The 20,866-nt window shown below is 38.4% G+C and overlaps 1 protein-coding gene across 7 annotated transcripts in view; it reads right to left on the bottom strand.

Annotated features, from left to right (window-relative positions):
* TNS3 (tensin 3) overlaps positions 1–20,866 on the bottom strand; it is a 247,381-nt gene that overhangs the window by 114,308 nt on the left and 112,207 nt on the right. For all 7 annotated transcript variants that reach the window (XM_084510046.1, XM_084510042.1, XM_084510044.1 and 4 more), the window contains 3 exons: positions 20,220–20,261; positions 5,078–5,127; positions 4,074–4,245 (listed from right to left, as the gene is read on the bottom strand). In XM_084510046.1, coding sequence (XP_084366172.1) covers positions 4,074–4,223 — 150 coding nt within the window. In that variant the 5' untranslated portion in view covers positions 4,224–4,245; positions 5,078–5,127; positions 20,220–20,261. The remainder of the gene's footprint in view (positions 1–4,073; positions 4,246–5,077; positions 5,128–20,219; positions 20,262–20,866) is intronic.

Raw genomic sequence — 20,866 nt, 5'->3', positions numbered from 1 at the left:
CATCCAGAGAAAGGAAAAAAAAAAAAAAAAAAAAAAAAAAAACATAACTAACATGGTATCTAAGAAAACTGCTTATAGTTTAAGTTGCATAAGGTTATGGAATCACACATGATATTGACCATAAAGGTCATTCATCACTTCAACTGACCTTAAACTCTGAAAAAAAGAAAGTTTAAAACATCCATATAAAATTAGGAACACAGTCTTTATTCCAATAATCTGTCTGAATTTTAAACAGATTACTAATACAGAGCTAAACAGCAATCAAAAATTCATATATGCATTGTCCATACTATTTTGGATCAGGAAGACGTATCAACATTTGAAATTAAGACTACAGTTATTCTTCCAGAAGGACCAACTGTATTATTAATATGTATATATACATATATACAAGTGCTGTTGTGTGAGAACTTTTCTTTATCCCTCTATCTTGTATTCATATTTAAGAACAGTTTGCAATTCTTGTGTGTTATCATACACATTTTTTCATGATGGATATGTCACTGCGATATCAGGTGCCAAACTCAAATCCTAAGATGTAGCCAAGTTCCTGTCAACCTATACAGTAGAGATCAAACTGAGATGCTACAGTAGTTGTCATCTCGGAATGGAGACCAGAAGACACGGATCCAACATTTCACATGAAACAAAAGAAGCGTTCACTAAAGGCTTTCAAGAGAAGCATATTCTGCAAATAGATGTAAGTGGAAGATAAATTGCATTCTTTTTAGCCCCTTTTTGGTATAATCAAGGTATAGGTACATAGATTTTGTACAGGAAAGGTGAGCATTCTATGAAACTTAAATGATTTTTCCACGCATTTTAAGACCTCATCTAATGAATAAAAAATGAAGTAATATTAAGCAGCTGGGGAAAAAGAAGCCTTTTCTTCTTATACACAGCAGAGAGGAAACCCCTTCACCCCTATATGATTTAAACCTGAACTGTGAAGAAACTTGAACTAGTAAGGTAATATTAATTCTCTCACTCTGCTGAATGCTCGGCAACAGAACAAAAATATGGAGGCCTTTTAGCACAAAAAAAATATGGAGACTTTTACAAAGATACTGAAGTGTCATACGCTTGGTCTGCTCTTTTATCAGATGACCACAAATACAAAACCTCAGAATGGAAAATAAAAAGAATCAAACAGCATGTGGCTGCAATTTTGGAACATGAAAGATGTACTGTGGTCAAAACAACATTAAGTACTAACCAAGGAACAATTCACTAGTCTGCAGCCCATTCCATTAAGGAGAAGAGACTGGGAGAGCAAGCAGGCAAAACTGTTCCACCAAGTGGGACTGAACTTACATGCTGAAGTTAGCACAGGCCTCATATGGAGGATAATGCAGGGCAAAGAGGAACGTGGCCAAAACACGACATGAGCTAAAATTAACAAATAGTTCCAACTAGGAAAACAACAGCAGCACGCAAGCATTATCTTATCATTTACATAAGCAGGACCAAGAAAATGCACAGCATTTATATTGGCCTAACCAGTAACAAATGCTAACATATGCTAAAGCTGCAGGGTAATCACTGATTTATATATTTATTTATTTATTTATTTATTTTACAAATCTTCACAGTGGGTTTGAGGGTTTTTTTTTGCTTTTCTAGAAGAACTGAACATGAATTTAGACAATAGTATTTACTACCTCATTCTTAATGTGTACACACATCTAACTAGAGTGAATTAATTTACAGTAGTTTACTCCTCAAAGAACTCTGTTACCTTTCAGTCACTGTAGATACAAAAATACCACTGGAACACCCAAATACAGCAAGAGAGATAAGGTAACTTGTTCATTTATCACTGCTATAAATTAACATCAGGAAAACTGCTTTGATAATCGTAACTAATAAACACTGAAATAAAAATTCTTAAGTGACAAACTGATAAACAGACAAACTGGTAACATTTTGTTGTTGTTGTTGTTTCTTTTGAAAGCTAAAACTATCTGAACAATTGAGCACCACTCCTTTCCTACAAGCACAACGCATGGCAAACTTTTGTTAAAATAGCATGACAAATGTATTACTGGTAAAATTGATTAAAACAGAAACATGATTAATTTATTTTTGCAAACTGAGTTTTTCAGTTGACAAAACGATTATGTCATTTAAACTGTTTATGTTTGCACTAATTATATTTTGAAAGTGCTGGTGAAAAACAGCATTCATTTGTAGCCAAGCTTTTGAATCTTGCATGAAAACATGCCTTCCTTTGCAACCAAGAGATCATTTTATTGGGGAATAAAAGGATGCTTTATTCTATCCACTAAATCTCTTTCTATGAAATGGCTGGTTTTTTTCAAACAAACACAGTTCTTTGGGTGTTCCATTACCCCTTCTCTGTTCTCATTATTGACTATAGCAGCAACAATCTACCACATACAAAAATCCAGAAAGAGAACAGCTAGATAAGAAACAACAAATGTTGATTTATAGTATAGTTTCTGCTAGCTCAGGCCCTGACCAAATGAAAGAAGAAAACTGTTCTCATCAGCTTCAGTAACATTGCTTACTTGTAGGTGGTGGTGGTTTTTCTGGTTTTCTTTTTTTCTTTTTTTTTTAATGTTTCTTTTTTTTTTTTCAATTTTTTTGTTTGCTTTTTGCTGCTATACGTATGTCTCTCAAGCAGACTTAAGGGATCTTTGAAACATAAGAAACAACAGATCAAGTTTAAAAATGAGATCTCTGGCTCTATAACCTGGCTATGATTTTCCAGGTTATTTTAAAAATTTGCAGAAACGTTCTTGAACAGAGGGAATCAAATTTTCTTTTGACCATGTCTTCAGATTTCCAAAGTACTGGGTACAGATTTTTTAAATAAATAATTAAACTCAGATCAAAACGTTGCAAGAGAAATTGACTGCAATCCCACTTAAAGAGAGGACATCTCCTCAACCTAATCTCTCTCACTTACCATACACACAGAAGATTTTTGTAATACAGTTATTTAATGAGATTTAACTCTAATGAGACTAGAAGATTATTTCCCACATACCAAAAATATTTCTGTCATATGGGAAAGGCCACTCACAACAGGTGAATTGGAAACCATAAATCTTTGCATCCAGGTCACCCTCACACTGTTAGTATATTGTACCTTACAAGCTACCAGCACTACGTGGAATGGAAGGAAGGGCAATAAGGTGGCATTCTAAGAACATCAGACAACATTTTAAGTATTACAGGTATGTATCTGTTGTCCTCAAGACATCTATGACACCTCTGTTTGTGAGCAAAAGATTGTATATTTAAATTGTTAGGTGGACTCACTCTGTAAACCAATTTATGCAGTTAGTAAAGTTTCTGCTCCTGAAGCTGTGGAAATTTGATTCTAATAGTTTAAGCATGCTGACTAAAAATAGAAGAAAAAAACGTAAATAAAATACTGGCCCGGTTTTAAATTCACATTCACAGAACAAGCTGAGACAATACATGTCATAGGTTACAGATACAGTAGGGAAAAAACAGCACAGAAGTAACAGTTTGGATCATTACTTAAAAATATTCTGCACGTAGAGCTCATTTGAGATTTGCTCACAATCTAATTTCCTACAGAAAACTAAATAGCAGGAAAAATGCATCTAAATCAAGTTAATGAGAAAGAGTTGGACCAAACAGACAAACTGTAACCCTATTACATATACCAGAGACAGCCCAGGCATGATGGTGAGAGACCATTAGATACCCAAGCTGAGGACCCTGATTTAACAGATGGCTAGGAAAGAAAAACACATTCTACGTTGCAGCATATAGATCTCTTAAAAGTATACTTTGGACAATTAAAACAGTATGTGCAATTGTTCTGTAGCATTTGAATACCTACAATCAAAATAGAGACTGCAGTGCCAACAGCAGAAAGGTATTTTTAATATCCTTATCCTTATCTAACAGATTATAACATTACTGAAAATTTTGCTCTTGTTTATAAAGCTGTAAAGGTGGAAAAGAGTTTTTAGATGAATGACTTTTAGTTTATAATGGTACATGTAAACCTACAAGTGGTCTTCCTGCAGGACAGAAGAAGATGCAGCACTTAAGACAGACATACATACCAAGTAATTATCACCATGTTTGGATTTGAGCATTCGTGTTACATCTTGTAGATTGTGGAGATAAGTTTCCTCAGAACAGCTAGCAGGGAAAGATACAGCAATGATCCGTTCCGTGATGTAAGTGAGGTCAAGTTCATAGCCCTCCTCCATAATGTGATCAAAGTCTGCACTTCTGTGAAGAAATTATACATGGCAGTTCAGAAAAAAGCAGCAGAGTATATTAATGAGAAGAAATCGCAACTTGGACTGATACAGACAGCATTTCATGTTTGCAAAGCTTTCATTAAAATTACAATTTATTAAACACCTATAAAGCTCAAATTCTTAATTTTAGTCTGTAAATAGAGGTAGCCAAAAATCAGAGTTCTTCACATCAAAACTATAATGAAAAAATCTCTACAACCAATAGTGTAGAAAAGCAGTAAGATGAATACAATTAACTTTCACAAACACTAGTGCAAGAAATGTGGGAGTTAAGACAAAGAAGAACAAAAACAAAAATCCCCACAACATACAGATACTTATGGCTGCACAGGTCTCTTTCTGTAGAACTCTACAAATGCTTTACAAATTAGTAGATTCACCAGTGGTCTGTAAAACATTGCAGATAGATACCATCTTGAAAACTGTTCTGAGAAACAGTGAGGTAACTCCAAAACCAGTCCCCAAACTGTAACAGACACTAATATAATACAAATAATTGTACAGGTACAATTATGTACAAATACTGTTTCCTTTACCTTCTGCTCCTTCCCGCAGTTGAGGGTGAAACCAGATACCTTACCTGATACCTATATCCTTCCTAATAGAATAATCAGAAGACGATAGTCACTAAGTTAAAAGTAAGCTCTTCAAATATGCCCGGCTTTTATCTCACAGAGGGATAGTAAAAATTAACTTTGCACAGCTGGACATGTCTCAGAGAAAGCTATCTCAAAAATCTAAACCACAAATAACGTGACAGCACTTGACACTACTAAACCAAATAGTAAAGGAATACCTACTGTGATCCCTTGTCACAACTGAAAGAGTTCTTCGAAACACTGCTGGAATTCTGGAACAAATAAAGCAGAGGGGTCAATCCAGTAGCTTTCTTGCTGCATTTATGTCAGTGTTCCTGCTTCCCTCCCCCCCCCCCCCCCCCTCCTTTACTACATCCCTACTGTGGAAAACTATTACAACAACAGGATAAGAGAGTAGCATTTTATGTTTTAATCACAACTGTAAACACTGTGGTTATGAACCAGGTTATGTCCAACTCTTCATGCAGAACATACACGGACTCACTACTACCAGAAAAGTAATGGTTGTCTAACATCGTTGAAGTCTTTGGTAACTCTGCACTATGATTAAAGCGGACATTCAACAGATTTCTCAGAAGCTGGAGCTTGAATCAATAATCATTTTGTCACTTCTTATCAGAGGAAGCTGCTATGTGACTGCTCATTCAGATTAAAGAGAGGTTTAGTCATAACATTTATCAGGAAAGGTAGAAGCAATGGATAGATCTATGCGACCAACAAAGACCACGGAAGTAGAGGTGAAGATGTTCCCCTAATTTCTTTCTACTTACAAAACCAAAATTAACTGAAAAACACACTGAAAGCTTTCTCATGGATTTCAGTTTTTACCTATTGACTTACTGTAGCACTTCTGATGTATTATAGCCTTCACAATCCAAAAAAAGGGTTGAGTAAAAAGAAGCTGAAAATACCAATAAGTTTCCTTATCTTTTGTTGTTCTATTTAAGTAAAGACAAGAATTCATGGAACTGGGAACAAGCACTTCAGTGAGGCACACCTTTTGCAATCAGGTGTACTTGTTTAAAATTTGCCAGAACAGCTCATTTCCAGAAATTCTGGAAGGAAACATGCCAGTCATGTGTTTGTATGCATCCTAGCTTTTGATATACAGTGCCACTGTGTGGAAAGTTTTAAGGCCTAGCACAAGTTTTGGTATATATTGTCCACGTAGCCAAAACAGACAGGGTTTATCAGTTTTCCAGCTCTTGCCCTTCCACTATATGAGCTTTTCTGTGCGTTTTTCTGTGTAGTAAGTATAAATTCAGGGCAGGAAGATGGATGAGGTCTTTCTCTAATGGAGTTACTGATGCATGATATTAAAGTGAACTTCTGATTTTCTGTATAAAAAGATGTATCTAAATGTAAAATTTGTTGTTGATGGTTTTCTTATTATTATTTAGTGTTAGTGTAATAATAGCTGCCCGTTTTTCTGAAAACCTATTCTGGAAGGGTTTCTGTCCCCTCTAGGTTTCTCTGTTTCTCTCATTACATACAAAGGGAACTTAGGTGACTACCACACGGGTAGACTGAGTCAATGGAGTCACTGAGAGAGCTAAAATTAGGTGAGAGAAACTCTATCACTAAGGTTCATGGAGGAGAAAATTGTTACACTCTTTAATGCATAGTTAATCTTACTGAACAAAGGGGGGTACAGAAGTCATACTAAATTCTCCTAAAGCAAAATGACTTCAGTTCATGCTTCTGCTTAGACTTGCAGGACTGTTACTGGAATACATTGAGTATATGTTTCGATACTTTCATAAGAGAATCAGTTGATAGGTATTCAGGTTTGCAGTCAGAAGGCTTAAGCGTTGCATGGTCTCAATAGCTGCAATACTCTCATCTGTCATTATTGGTTCTCTTTTACGCGAATACTTTGATTAAGCATAAGAAACTTCCCATGGTCTACAGATGGCACAGAGAACTACTAAATTTTAGTTAACCCTTCAAAGATTGTCTTGTACATTATATGTTGACTACTGTCGGCAAATGGACAAACAGTTGTTGGCTCTTGTTGACAAATGGACACAGTTAAGAACACTCCCCCTATTCTTCTGCATGTTCTCTAGGTCCTAGTCACTTCCTCCACTCCTCCATGTCTTGATGCTAGTGATGTACCCTCTTTTTTTTTTTTTTTTTTACTTTTTTTCTTTTTTTTCTTTTTACTAATTGTTTTGTTTACTAGTTGTTAATGACTACACCACTATCTTTTCCCCTCACAGAAAAAACATTTAGTAAAATCCAACAAGGAATCATAAGAATCATTTAGGTTGGAAAAAATGTCTGATATCATCAAGTCCAACTGTTTACCTCGTACTGACAAGTCTGCCACTAAACCGTGTCCCTAAGCATCATATCTACACGTCTTTTAAGTATCTCCAGGGATGGTGACTCAACTACTTCCCTGGGCAGCCTGTTCCAATGCTTCACAACCCTTTCAGCGAATAATTTTTTCCTAACATCCAGTCTCAACCTCCCCTGCTGCAATTTGAAGACAAGAAGTAATGCATGGCATGTCAGAGAGGCAAAATGATTGCTGAAATACCTTTTTAAAGGTTTTAGTGAAACACACACCATATATACACACACCTAAATGTGTTCTCAAACGCATGAAGAAGCTGTAAGAGCATTTCTTTCAAAAGACAATCTGTAAATGTGAGCCATATCCTTCCATGCTTCTGACTTAATTTAGGTTTAATAGCCAATTAAAACCAATCTTGAACTTATGTAACTGTCTTTCATTTTTCCATCAATCATCTCTGTGCTATTTCGGGTTAATTTCACTAATACCAATGCATTCCTCTTCATTTAGAACCAAAACATTACATATCTAACAGCAGAATACCAGTTTCACCAGGTACAGAATAGAGATGCATAGGGAAGACCACACATAAAGGCAAAATCAACTCCATCCATGGCTAGCCCTGCAAGACAGCAAATAGAGGATAGCACCTCCCAGGATCGATGATCGCAAAGAAATTCTTTCAAAACTAGATCTGATTTTAATTTTGTGTTGAGGAAAGGAACAAAAAATAATTGCTCAAAATGAGGTGTTTAATTACTCATGGATAAAAAATCAGAGTAGTAATGAGCATAGATCCAGTGGAAACAGCACTTCTTCTGTTGCCAGTAGGGCAGACCACCTCAATGTTATTTGTCCTTTGAGTTTTTCACATGTTGTTTTCCCCTGTTTCCCTAGGACTGCCTGGCAATGCAAACAATATAATCAGTCATTTGAGAGGTAGAGTTCTAAATAAAGAAAACTTCTTCGTTTTACCTACTCATTCAATTTTAGTGACTTTTTAAATATATAACACACAGATCAATCCCAAATAATTACAATAAAAAGTTATCCCTAGTAAGTGAAAAGACCCTTTTGGTGAGATAAATTTAGCTAGTCATTCCACGAAAGCCAGAAGCGGGAAGCAATTGCTTTTCAAGTGACAACTGTCTTCTCTCCAGGCACAGAATGATTCTATTGGGGAACAAATTCTTTGTATGTTACTGTGTATTACTGTCCTTTTCCGGTGAAAATTCAAGCCATCAAGTTCTTCCTTTTCACATCCTCCTTGCTCCTTTTATCATCTTTGGCACCTGCACCCAGTTGTGGGTTCAGTGCAGAGCCTGCTAGGCCAACTTTCTCAATAACGCAGTTCTCAGAAGAGACCACCCCAAGGACCACCAAAAATTTGACGCAGAAGCTAAGAAACAAGCCCATATTTGATTCTACATCATTTTCACCAGATCACAACAGTCATCAGAAGGTAAATGTCCCAGCATAGCTTTGCTCTACAGATTCAGGAAAAAAAAAATCATTACACAGGTACAGTACAGGGCATCTGACATAGGTATGGCTGCAATGGTAGCATTGAGTTTCCAGACACTTTCTGCACTAGTCCAGAGCAGAAGGAACACAGAAATAACCTGTAATAACCTAAAATAAAAAACAGAAAGAATAAGAAATAACCTTCCTGACAAGCCCGCATCCCCTCCCTATGAAGAAAGCCTATGAAAAAAAGGCTGTCTCTCAAGAGAAAAATGAGGATTATAAAGTTAAAAAAAAAATCATGGCTATAAAAAATGTTTTTAAAAAATATATCTGGATCTGTATATGCATATATGTATCTGTACATCCTTTCAAAATCTTGAATACAACTTTGATGAATAATAGTTGGATGATGATTAGTACACACTTCATAGGCTAAAACCCTCATTAGTAAAGTCTCAAAGAACAGACAGTTTATGGAAAGGCTAAATGGTGAAGGGTGATCAGTTTTGCCCGGATAAATTCATTTGTATAGCGTCAGTATAGCGCTTTACTATTTTTTATGCAGCAGTCTGGAAAAATCAAAAACCTATTGTGCAAACTGCTGGTGTCCAATACCAAAGCAGAACTAGACATGTGGGCCACACGTTGGGTCAGAAATACCAGATGTCACAATGATTTATCTGGTTTGAGATAAGGCAGTCTAAGGAATGAAAATTCAAATGACAAATCATTCAGTAGCCTTTTTCCAAGGCCATGCTTCTGGCACTGAGGAACAGTAATACAATGTCTGCTTAAACGCAATCTCAGCAGAATACAAGACCTACTGGATTCAAGGACTGGGTTATTTTAAGCGGCTGATAGCTCTCCATGAACTACATGCAGTTCTGAGTAACAGCATTACTGAAAACTCATGCCTGCAGGACTGGATATGCATTCATCCAGTTCATCTTCTCTCTCAGGCGTCTTCTTGGAGTGAGCACTAACAAGTGTAAGGAAGGGTCAATGAGCAGAAACTACAGCTATCAGAAATGTTAAGTGAAATGCAACTTAATGGGTGATCTGTAACTTAAAGAATCAGGGCACATTTTGGAAGAATGGCAGACTTATTTGTGATATAAATATTTTATTTATTCCTATTTTTAATGTTGATATAAACACCAGGCAACTTGAATCTCTATATAAAATTAAATGCATTTTACATAGCTTTTAATTACCTCACGAAACTTTTCGCCACATAATTGTTTGAAATACCACCAGTTCAAAGAGCCAAAAATACAACTATTAATAGACAGATAATCAAGAGAACTGAATGCATTTTCACAGAGTCATAGAATGGTATGGGTTGAAAGGGACCTTAAAGATCATCTAGTTCCAATCCCTTGCCACACCTCCCACTAAATCAGATTGCTCGAAGCCCCATTCAGCCTGGCCTTAAACACTTCCAGGGATGGGGCATCCACAGCTTCTCTAGGCAACCTGTTCCAGTGCCTCACCACTCTCACTGTGAAGAATTTCTTTCTTATATGTAATCTAAACTTACCCTTTTTTAGTTTATAGGCATTATTCCTTGTCCTATCAGTACCTCCCCAGCTTTCCTATAGGCCCCCACACTCCCTTCAGGTATTGGAAGCCTGCTATAAGGTCTCCCTGGAGCCTTCTCTTCTCCAGGCTGAACAAAGCCAACTTTCTCAGCCTCTCTTCATAGAAGTGCTCCAGCTCCTTGATCATCTTTGTGGCCCTCTAGACTCATTCTAATACTTCCATGTCCTTCCTGTGCTGGGGGCCCCAGAGCTGAATGCAGTCCTCCAGGTGTGGTCTCACAAGAGCAGAGTAGAGGCAGAGAATCACCTCCCCAGCCCTGCTGGCCATTCTTCTTTTGATGCACCCCAGCATACAGTTGGTTTTGTGGTCTGCAAGAGCACATTGCTGGCTTATGTTGAGCTTCTCATCAACCAACACCCCCAGGTCCTTCTCCTGAGGACTGCTTTCAATCCATTCTCTGCCCAGCCTGTATTTCTGATTGGGATTGCCCCAGCTCACATGCAGAACTTTGCACTTGGCCTTGTTCAACTTCATGAGGTTTCGCACAGGCCCTCCTCTCAAGTCTGTCAAAGTCCCTCTGGATGGCATCCCTTCCCTCTAGTGTATCGACCACAATATACAGCTTGGTGTCATCAGCAAACTTACTGAGGGTGCACGCAATCCCATTGTTCTTGTCACCACAGAGATGTTAAATAGTGCTGGTCCCAATACTGACTCCTTAAGAACACCACCTGTCACTAATCACCACTTGGAGGATGAGTTGTTGACCACAACACTTTGAGTGAGATCATCCAGCGAATTCCTTATGCACTGAGTTGTCCATCCATTAAAGCTATGTCTCTCCAATGTCAAGTCAAGGATATCACAGGAGTCAGTGTCAAATGCTTTGGACAAGTCCAGGTAGATGATGTCAGTTGCTCTTCCCCTATACACCAGTGCTTGTAACCCCATCATAGAAGGCCAGATTTGTCAGGCACAATCTTCCCTTAGTGAAGCCATGTTGACTTTTACCAGTCACCTCCTGATTTTCCATGTGCCTTAGCATAGTTTCCAGAAGGATCTGTTTCATGATCTTGGCAGGAAAAAAGGTGAGACTGACTGTCCTGTAGTTCCACAGGTACGTGGAACTTTTTCTCCTTTTTAAAGGGGAAATGTATTTATTGAATTTTAATTTTATTATTTTTAATTATTTATATTTATTATTTATTAAACAATACATTTAAAATGTGTCCTTTTTCTCCTTTTTAAAAGGGGGTCATGTTTCCCCTTTTCCAGTCAGTGGGAACTTCATCAGATTGCCACTTCTCAAATATGATGGACACTGGCTTAGCAACTTCATCCATCAGTTCCCTCAGGACCCTTGGATGCATTTCTTCAGGTCCCATGGACTTGTGCACCTTCAGGTTCCTTAGATGGTCTCATACCTGATCTCCTCCTACACTGGGAGGTCCACCGCTCTTCTAGCCTGACGTTGTCTTCTGGTGCTTAGGCTATGTGGTTAGAGCTCTTGTTGGTGAAGACTGAGGCAAAACAGTCATTAAGTACTTCAGCCTTGTCCACATCCCAGGTGACCAGGTCTCCTGTTTCCTTCCAGAAAGGGCCCACAATTCCCACAGTCTTCCTTTTATCACTGACGTACCTAGAGAAGACTTTCTTATTGCCTTTAATGTCCCTGGCCAAATTTAATTCATGGGGATGGACTTTAGCTTTCCTAACCTGATCCCTGGCTGCTTGGGCAATGGCTCTGTATCCCTCCCAGGCTACGTGTCCTTGTTTCCACTCTCTGGAGGCCTTCTTTTTCTGATTAAGCTTCGTCAGGAGATTGTTGTTCATCCATGTAGGTCTCCTGGCATTTTTGACGGATTTCCTCTTTGCTGCAATGCATCACTCCTCACTGCCGTCAGGATCCTGAACTCCACCATTTCATGATCACTGCAGCCAAGGCTGCCTTTGACATTCATATTCCCCACCAACCCATGCTTGTTGGTGAGAATAAGATCCAGAACAGCACCTCTCCTCGTTGCTTCCTCTGTCAAAGCTATTTTAACAAAGTTATCTATTTTAACAAAGTTTATGATAATATATGATTATATGACAATATAATATGATAATATTGTACGATAATAAGTTTATGATAATAAAGCTTATGATAATATTTTCATTCTCTAACCATTCTCAAGTTCTCTAACCTGTTCTAAGACATAATGCAACAGTTTTGTACACTTCGGGGTACTGGAGACAGGACAATGAAGTACACCAGTCATGTGCTGTTCCATGATTATGACTCCTACTGTCACAGTAGTTGCTTTCAGAAGCTACATGGAAACATCGTTAGATGTCTTGCATGAGAATTAAAATTTGCATAATCTTTTGTCTTCTGGTTTTAGAATGATTCCTAATGTGAGAAATTAAAAAAAAAAAATACGTATTGTGAATATAAATGGTTCTCTGTTACTATATTCCTGCAGGAAATGTTAAAATAAATAAGACTTTGTTATAATTGATTCTCTGAAGACAAGTTTTTTAATTTCTACTGCAAATAGCTTTTTGGCTGTACATTTTATTTTTGTTCTGTATACTGCATTCTGTAAAAGTAATCTGTTCACTTGTATAGTATAAAAGAGTCAAGACAGATGTGCTCCCTGCAAGCAAGCAGCAGTGTCTGCAGAAGTTACAAATCCCAGCTTGCTCTCTCCCTGCTAAAAACCAGCTTGACTTTTAATCAATCACGGGAGCCGTTTTGTTCCCATGATTCTTCCCCTAAACACAGCAGTCAAGATAGGCCAGGCTGCCCTAAACAAGTTAACTATGGGACTCTGTAATTGAGTTTTCGGGCACTTGTATTTGGAACTCCCTCTGCCAGTTTGATGCACTAACAAAAAGTCAACCAGGGCAGGAAGACCGTTTTCCAACTCATTTAGGTTCAGAAGAATGTCTCTGCCCAAAGCCTCAAAGATCCTTGTATAACTGGGTCTTCAATCCATCTTTTTCACTTCTCTGAAAATCTGAAATTCATAGCAAAGAAAAGGCACAGAAAAAATTGTTTCTACTAAGGGAACTTCAAGTGAGAATACTGAATGTGCCCAAGTTCCATACTCAAGTAAAAATGAGGCACAACTTATGTTTATATTACATGGCCAAACAGCCCAAAACTCCCACACAGGCACAAACAGTAAGGGGGAAAAGAACACAGGAGAATAGAAGTTGGGAATGACAAGCACTATCAAAAGGAAGTCTTTCCCCAAAGCCTGGGGTGTCCTTACAGAACCACTTCATCCCTCTGCCAACTGAAAAGGAAAGACCCGAGAGAGCATGGGTGGAGCTGAGTAAGACAGCCCTGTCTGCTCCCTGCATAACAACCAGTGCAAGTAAGAAAACTAAATGGATGATGGTAGTAGGAGACTTTTCCTGAAAGGTAAAGAGACACCCAGGCACCCATTTGCCTATTTGATCTGCTCTTGAGAGAAGTCTGCTGTTTGGTAGGGGCCCATATCAGGGATGTCACCAAGAGACTGTCAAGCCTTGTACAGCCTAAGGACTATTACCTACTGCTGCTGTTTCACATGTGCACCAGTGATGCAGCCAGGTGACTGCACAAGTTGTGGGTGTTCCATCCCTGGAGGTGTTTACGGCCAGGTATCTTTGCCCATGGCAGGGGGGTTGGAATTAGATGGTCTTTAAGGTCCCTTCCAACCCAAACCATTCTATGGTTCTATGATTTTACCTCACACACAATTTTACAGCTACACATATTTCTATTTGGAAATCCATAGCACTTCTGAACCCTTAGTTCTATAATGTCAAGATTAACTATTCATACTGAACTTCGTGAAGTTAGCAACTAGCCCTAACCCCTACTATGTAATACACAATACTACAGAGAAACCCTGCTTAGGTGAGTTAGTCATGTCAACACTGGAATGTAGCCAGGATACACAGCAGCCTCTTTCAAGTCATTCCAAAATCGTTAGTGATTTGCATGTGCCTTGCAACATTGCGACTTTTATTTTAATGGATAACTAATAAGCGTGCGGAAAACCACCAGAAAAGTTAAATAACAATTGGAATGTCTCACTATAAGCATTTCAGGAAAAGGGATAGTAATTTATTTATATGGGAGTAGTTTTTAAAACAGTTGGGCTAGCTGGACATTTCTGAGTAGATGGTGGGAGTCTTTCATACAAAGAATGCTTCAGCAACTCATCTCTTACAAATGACAAATATTGCTTGGCACCGGAAATAGCAAAGGGAAAGGAATTCACAGATCCAACATGATGAGTCTGCAAAACTGTTTGCAGCGTGTTCCTGTTGTTCTTGCTAAAAGCTGCAAAGCTCTGACTCTGGTGGCATGGTAAATTCTCTACACCAGCTAGACACTCTTAATCAGTATCGAGCTATGAGACATTTTCCAAATGCCTCAAAATATTACCATTTTTTGATAACAACAACTGCACTGTGTTTCTCACTCCTCAGCAGAAGGTTTGGTATGTTAGCCTGAATGAAAAGGAGCTGACTAACGGGAATGAACAATAAAATTAAAATTCAGGTAACTCTAACATTACAGATGTCCTTGAAGCAGCATCATACTAGCCACAATACACACATTGATTACAATATCTGTAGGTATGATCTTTTTCCTTAGCTGTTAACATACAGCTGTCTTCTGTGGTTAATATATACTGCCTGGTAGCAATGAGTGATCTTTCCAAATAATTTTCCTAAGTCTCCAGTGAGATTCAAAATGTTTTGGTTTCTCTTCCTAATCTTTAGCCTCTTATTTTTCTCCTTTGCTCGTTATTTCAACTTCCTGCTTTTCTCATTCAGGCACACGCTGTACACTAATTCAATGCAAAGAAGGCCAGAGTTTCTCTTTTAAGAGCTAATCAAGATACAGACCTCATTTCTGACAAATGTAATTTATTTCACACTCTTCTCTGTTGCCCCGTTTCCCCCTTTTATGCAGGAAGAGTCTCACACTTCCATGTTCTCTGTTTTTTTTGTTTTGTTTTTTTTACTCTTTTTGAGTTAATTTCAGATCAGTATGCTCAGGCTGCAAATGCATGAAACTGCTGGCACACAGCAATGCCGAGACACGGCACCAGTCTGCAGGCTCCTCCAAAGGCAGATGACAATGGTCTGTTTTGTGAGCCTAAGAGAACCAGGTGAGTTTGATCTCACCAGGAAGCAATGTGCGTATCTCCCTTAATACAGACCATTATGTCAAAACTAGACAATGCACAGCACTATATTATATGTTATTGTATTAGTTAAAACAAAAAAGTGATGCGAAATACAGCCAGCTCATTGTATCTGCTGACAACAGATGAATGTAAGTCACAATGCTGCTCATAGGTAACTCAATAATAAGGCTACTCAGAGGGAATATCTAAAAGGCTACGATCAACAAGATAGAATTCACCCAGCAAGGGAATCATCCAGCAATCACTCAGAAAGAAAATTCACCAACACTCGATACTGTCATTTACTATTTTGGGAACCAGAGAAGCAGAAGCTTTTCAGAAGAAAACTAGCAATCACAAGGTGTTTTACTGTTCTCCCTTCCTAAGGCTGTGTGACACTGGGAATACAGAAAAAGCCAGGGGAAATGCATTTGACAAATATCTTTTACAAGGACACACCATATTGCTACTTCCATCACCTCTCCTCAGATTAACTTAAAGCTGCTGCAAAGATGACTTTTATACAACTTGTAAGGAACCCCTTAGCTTGCACACAGAGAAAGCAGAAAATATAGCAAAGGTAGCTTTGCAAGCCTTACGTAGCTAGATTTACTTCCCCAAGGAAGTAAAAGTCCATATAGCAAGAAGTGAGTTCTACACACTTCCACCATCCCTCTTCCATGACATTGCCCATATGTAAACTTTCACCCAAGGCACAGTTCTAATCTTACAGCTGTTTCACATAGCTCTCTACAAGACCAAAGTTCCACTGCAAACATAAGGGAAACTTACTACGTCTGTATTTAAGTATTATTACGTTGAGTATTATGTAAGGAATTTACCTCAACTGACTGAAATAATACATGTGTTCCAGCTCTGGTTGTAGCACAGCTTCATAATTACTTCAGAGGTTTGAACAAGTTTCCTGAATGAATACTATCCACAGGCAATTCAATTAAGCACAGCAGACACAACAAGGTATGCAACAAGAAATATAAATTACTACATTAATTTACACCTACTACATTAAGGATGAGGCTCTGCAGAATTCCTGTACAGCACAGCTCAATGATACTTAACACAAAGTTCATGTATGTGTGCTCTATTTCCTAATTCTCTAAAAACAACAGTGGTATCTACAGTGGAAAGAAAAGAACGTGGTGGCAGAAGAACAGATCAGAAGTAGATCTCCTGAGTTTGTCTAACCTTGCTGAAGATGCAAACTGAATCAGATATTCATCCATAACTTAGCCCTTTACTAACAGAAAATTACATGTGCTGATGGACAGAATTCTTGGAAAGAGACAAATCACTTCTGTCAGCCTTTACTTGAAACAAGAAGCCTTGTTTTCTTGTTTTTAATATGTCAGTATTAAAATGTAACAAAATTTTGGCTCTGACACTATCTAGAATTCAAGCCCGAACTTCTATGTTGATGTTTACACAGCTTTCCTGTAAAGCAGTAGGGGCTGACGTTAGAAATATTTTTTAGTAGCCACATTGCTGGGAGAAAGCAATAAAACTTTTCTTTCCTGGACCAGATGTTACAAAACAAGATGGAAAGGAGATGAAAGAACAAAGAAACACCAGAGCCAAAGAAGGCTCAGATGGGTTAAAGCAGTCTCTTTCAATTTCATTAATACAACAAAAAGAAGAACAAGAATGTGTGATGTTTTCACACTGTTGGCTAGCTAAGATAAGCTCTTTTACAACCATTCTCGTCCTCCCCCTCCTCAAAGAAACAGGGGGAGAAAATATGATGAAAAAACACCTCATGGGTTGAGATAAGGACAGGGATATCACTCAGCAATTAACCACTACAGGCAAAACAGACTCTGCATATGGAGACTAATATAATTTACTGTCTATTACTATCAGGCCAGAACAGTGAGAACTAAAAGCAAACTAAAAACACGTTCCCTCCCCCTATCTTCCCACTTCTACTTTCTCCCCCTGAGTGGCACAGGGGTACAGGGAAGGGGATTTGTGGTCAATCCATAACACTGTCTCAGCTGCTCCTTCCTCCTCACCCTGTTCCCCTGCTTCAGTGTGGGGTCCCTCCCACAGGATGCAGTCCTTCCTGAACTGATCTTGTGTGGGCTTCCCACAAACTGCAGTTCTTGAAGAACTGCTCTAATATGGGTCCGTACCATGGGGTCCATCCATCAGGAGCACACTGCTCCAACCTGGGTCCCCCATGTACAGCAGCTCCACCAGACCTCCTGCTCCACACCATGGCCTCCACTCCACAAGCTGCAGTTCTGGCCTGAAGTCTGCTCCTGTTGGGGGCTCTCCATAGCCTACAGAATCCTCCAGGCCATATCCACCTGCTCCACCACAGGCTCCTCCATGAGCTGCAACGTGTAGATCTGCTCTGCAGTGGTACACCATGGGCTGTGAGGGACAGCCTGCTCCACCACAGGCCCCTCTGTGGGTTGGAGGGGAACTGCTGTTCTGGTACCTGGAGCACCTCCTCCCCCTCCTTCTTCACTGACCTCAATATCCGCAGGCTTGTTTCTCTCACATTTCATCACTCCACTCTCCCAGCTGCTGTTGTGCAGCTATTTTTTCCTTTCTTAAATCTGTTCTCACAAAGGCACAACTAGCATCGCTCAACTTTGGCCAGTGGCAGGAGGGAGCTGCAGGGTGTGAGCTACAGTCATGGATCACAGAACCAGAGCTGCAACAGCCCCATCAAGGCACCACCTGCATCTTGCCACTAACACATAGCTTGCCACTAAGACTGTCTTCAAAATTGCTAGCTGTGCATGAGCTACCACATGTACAGAAAAAAAAAAAGGGGAGGAGAAACATCTTTGCTTGTCTAGTAAGCTACCACTACAAAGAGAAACCTCCAGTGTGTTCAGATGTAAAAAAATTAAGCTAACAACTTCCTACTAAAAACAACAAAAAAAAAGATTTTCCTCACAATATGTCTCATTATTTTGCTTCACATTTCTTACATTAGAAACAGCTATCAAAACCAATTATTCACATGCATGTAACAAATAAGTTTGTTCTGTTCTGTGTTTTTTTTTTTATTTTTAGGTGATTTGTCTAAAAAGAAGAACGAAGCAAATAGACAAAATTTTGTCACTAGGTATTTTAGCTGTTTTCAATAAATATGATCTAGTAACTTAAAGATTACTGCAACTTTACAAGAAAACAGTGGATAATAGTATGGATCCAGTGTGGATAGAGAATACTTTGGCTGTACAAAAAACATTATTGCCACCCTAAATAAACAAACTATACTACTAACAACAAAGTCTTTGTGATGGTCTCCTGCCTACATAGGTAGTCAAGGATCAGAATTCTTCACAGTATGCAAAGAGCGACACCAGAAGAAGCCTGCAGCACTGAACCACAGATGACACTAGAAAAAAGTGCAACAAGCAAGACAAACACAGTGAAATAGATGCTCATTTATTGCAGTAGAGAGCTGCTCTTTAACGATCAATTGGTGAAGGCCACATGTCTTTTAAGTCTTTACCCTTGCTCCTTTTTAAATGCCAACTTCACCTTTACAGCGGTGAATCAAATACCTGCATCACAGTTAACAGATAGTTAACTATAGTTATCTACCATGATTTATTTCAGGATCAGAGAAACCTGGCATCTCTGATAAAACATAACTGCAAAGGTTCTCAAAAAGACCTTTGTTCCTTCCTTGTTTTACTTATTTCACAGAAATTGTGCTAGAAATATATTCATACGTGATACCAGTATTAAAATATTGAGTAATTCCCATTCGCAGAATTTTCTACATCACTTAGAAGACTAGGTTCTATTGCACTACAGTATATATATTTACTATTTCTTGTACCACTGGAACTACACCAGCAATAATAACAAAGAGTTGGTAAAGAACATCTAATTTGTTTTGTATATAGTGTGGCACATTTGAACAAATAAACACAAAAAGATTGATTACATATTGACCACAATAGAAGAACTTTAAACTGTTCTTGCTGGGAAAAAAGCCTCTTGAATTCCTAAAAGTGACCAGTCTACAAACATTTTAGTATTTCTCTTTAATTCTCCTCTGCTTGACTTAGATAAAAGGAACTGTTATGGTTTTGGTTTGGATAGAGTTAATTTTCTTTGTAAAAGCTTGTATGACTCTGTGCTTTGGATTTTTGACGACAATAGCAGTGATAACAGAACAATGTTTTTTGTTCTTGCAGAGCAGTGGTTGAACAGAGTCAAGGACTTCTCTTTTTCTCGTGCTGCCCTGCCAGTTGCTGGGAGGAGAGACAGCCAGGACAAACTGACCAAAGGGATATTCCATACTGTATGACATCATGCTCAGCAATAAAAGCCGGGGTAAAGGAGGAGGAAGGGAGCACTTACAGAGTGATGGCATTTATCTTCTCAAGAAACCATTATTCGTGATGAGCCTGCTTTCCTGGAAGTGGCTGGATATCTCCTTGCCGATGAGAAGTGGCAAATGAATTCCTTGTTTTGTTTTGTTTGCATGTGCAGCTGTTACTTCACATAGTTAACTTCTTTATCTCAGCCCATGAGTTTTCTCAGATTTATTTACCTGTCTGATTCTCTCCCTTATCCCACCTGGGGACAGTAAGAAAGCAGCTGTGTGGTACTTGGCTGCCTGCCATGCTTGAACCACAACAAGATCACAAAGTTCATTTCATTGTTCATGCATAAAATGGGGGAGGTGGGGAAGAGAGCACATAAGGAATCCCAGAGACAATTTTACACAGTGTAGAAGCCAAAGAGCATGCCCTGAAAAGGGCTAGCATTTAACGCTTTGTAAGGATGTAATAAAACGAGCAATAACAAAAAGGAAAATAGCAGGCCAAGCAAAAGAAAAATAAATAAAATTACTTACAGTTCTGGTTACATGACTTTTAAAGGCCTCAAAGTTGTTTGCCTGCAAAATGAGAAAAATGCACAAAATGGACTTTATTATTCCAGATAGTTAAAATATAAGAAATCTCCTTCTAACATATTCACACAACAACAAAAAAATAAATGAATCATTCAGAAGTACACATACATTCTACAGCATTAACAACCAAACTATCTTTCAAACAGATATGGAAAACAAATTGATTTTACATCATCAGATGTAAAATTTGGATTAACATCATCAGATGTTAATTCAGATTTTGTAAACCAACGTTCTGAGGGTGCTTTACGCCAAGTTACAGAATACACAGAGAAAGCTATGCTGTGCATTCCCTCTTTTATTTTTTTCCAATTTCTCATTCTATGCTTTTTGATGGAAAAGAACACTTGTGTGGGTTATTGATAAAGTGAATTATCTTGGCTCAGTCTTTAAGTACAATGTAAAATCTGTTTGCGGATTTAAAACACATTAAGTTGTATCTGTTGAAATTTAAGGCAAACCTTTTAAGAAGTTTAGCCAATCCGCTAATAGGAAAATCTAACTGGAAAAAAATAACCACCAGAAGTACAACCATCAGTACATGCTTTTTTAATTACGACTCTCCAATTGGCATGAAATTAACGTAA

This window comes from Aythya ferina (genome assembly GCF_964211825.1).
Source record: "Aythya ferina genome assembly, chromosome: 2".
In the NCBI taxonomy this organism is placed as follows: domain Eukaryota; kingdom Metazoa; phylum Chordata; class Aves; order Anseriformes; family Anatidae; genus Aythya; species Aythya ferina.
This window is presented reverse-complemented; position numbering and strand designations above follow the sequence as displayed.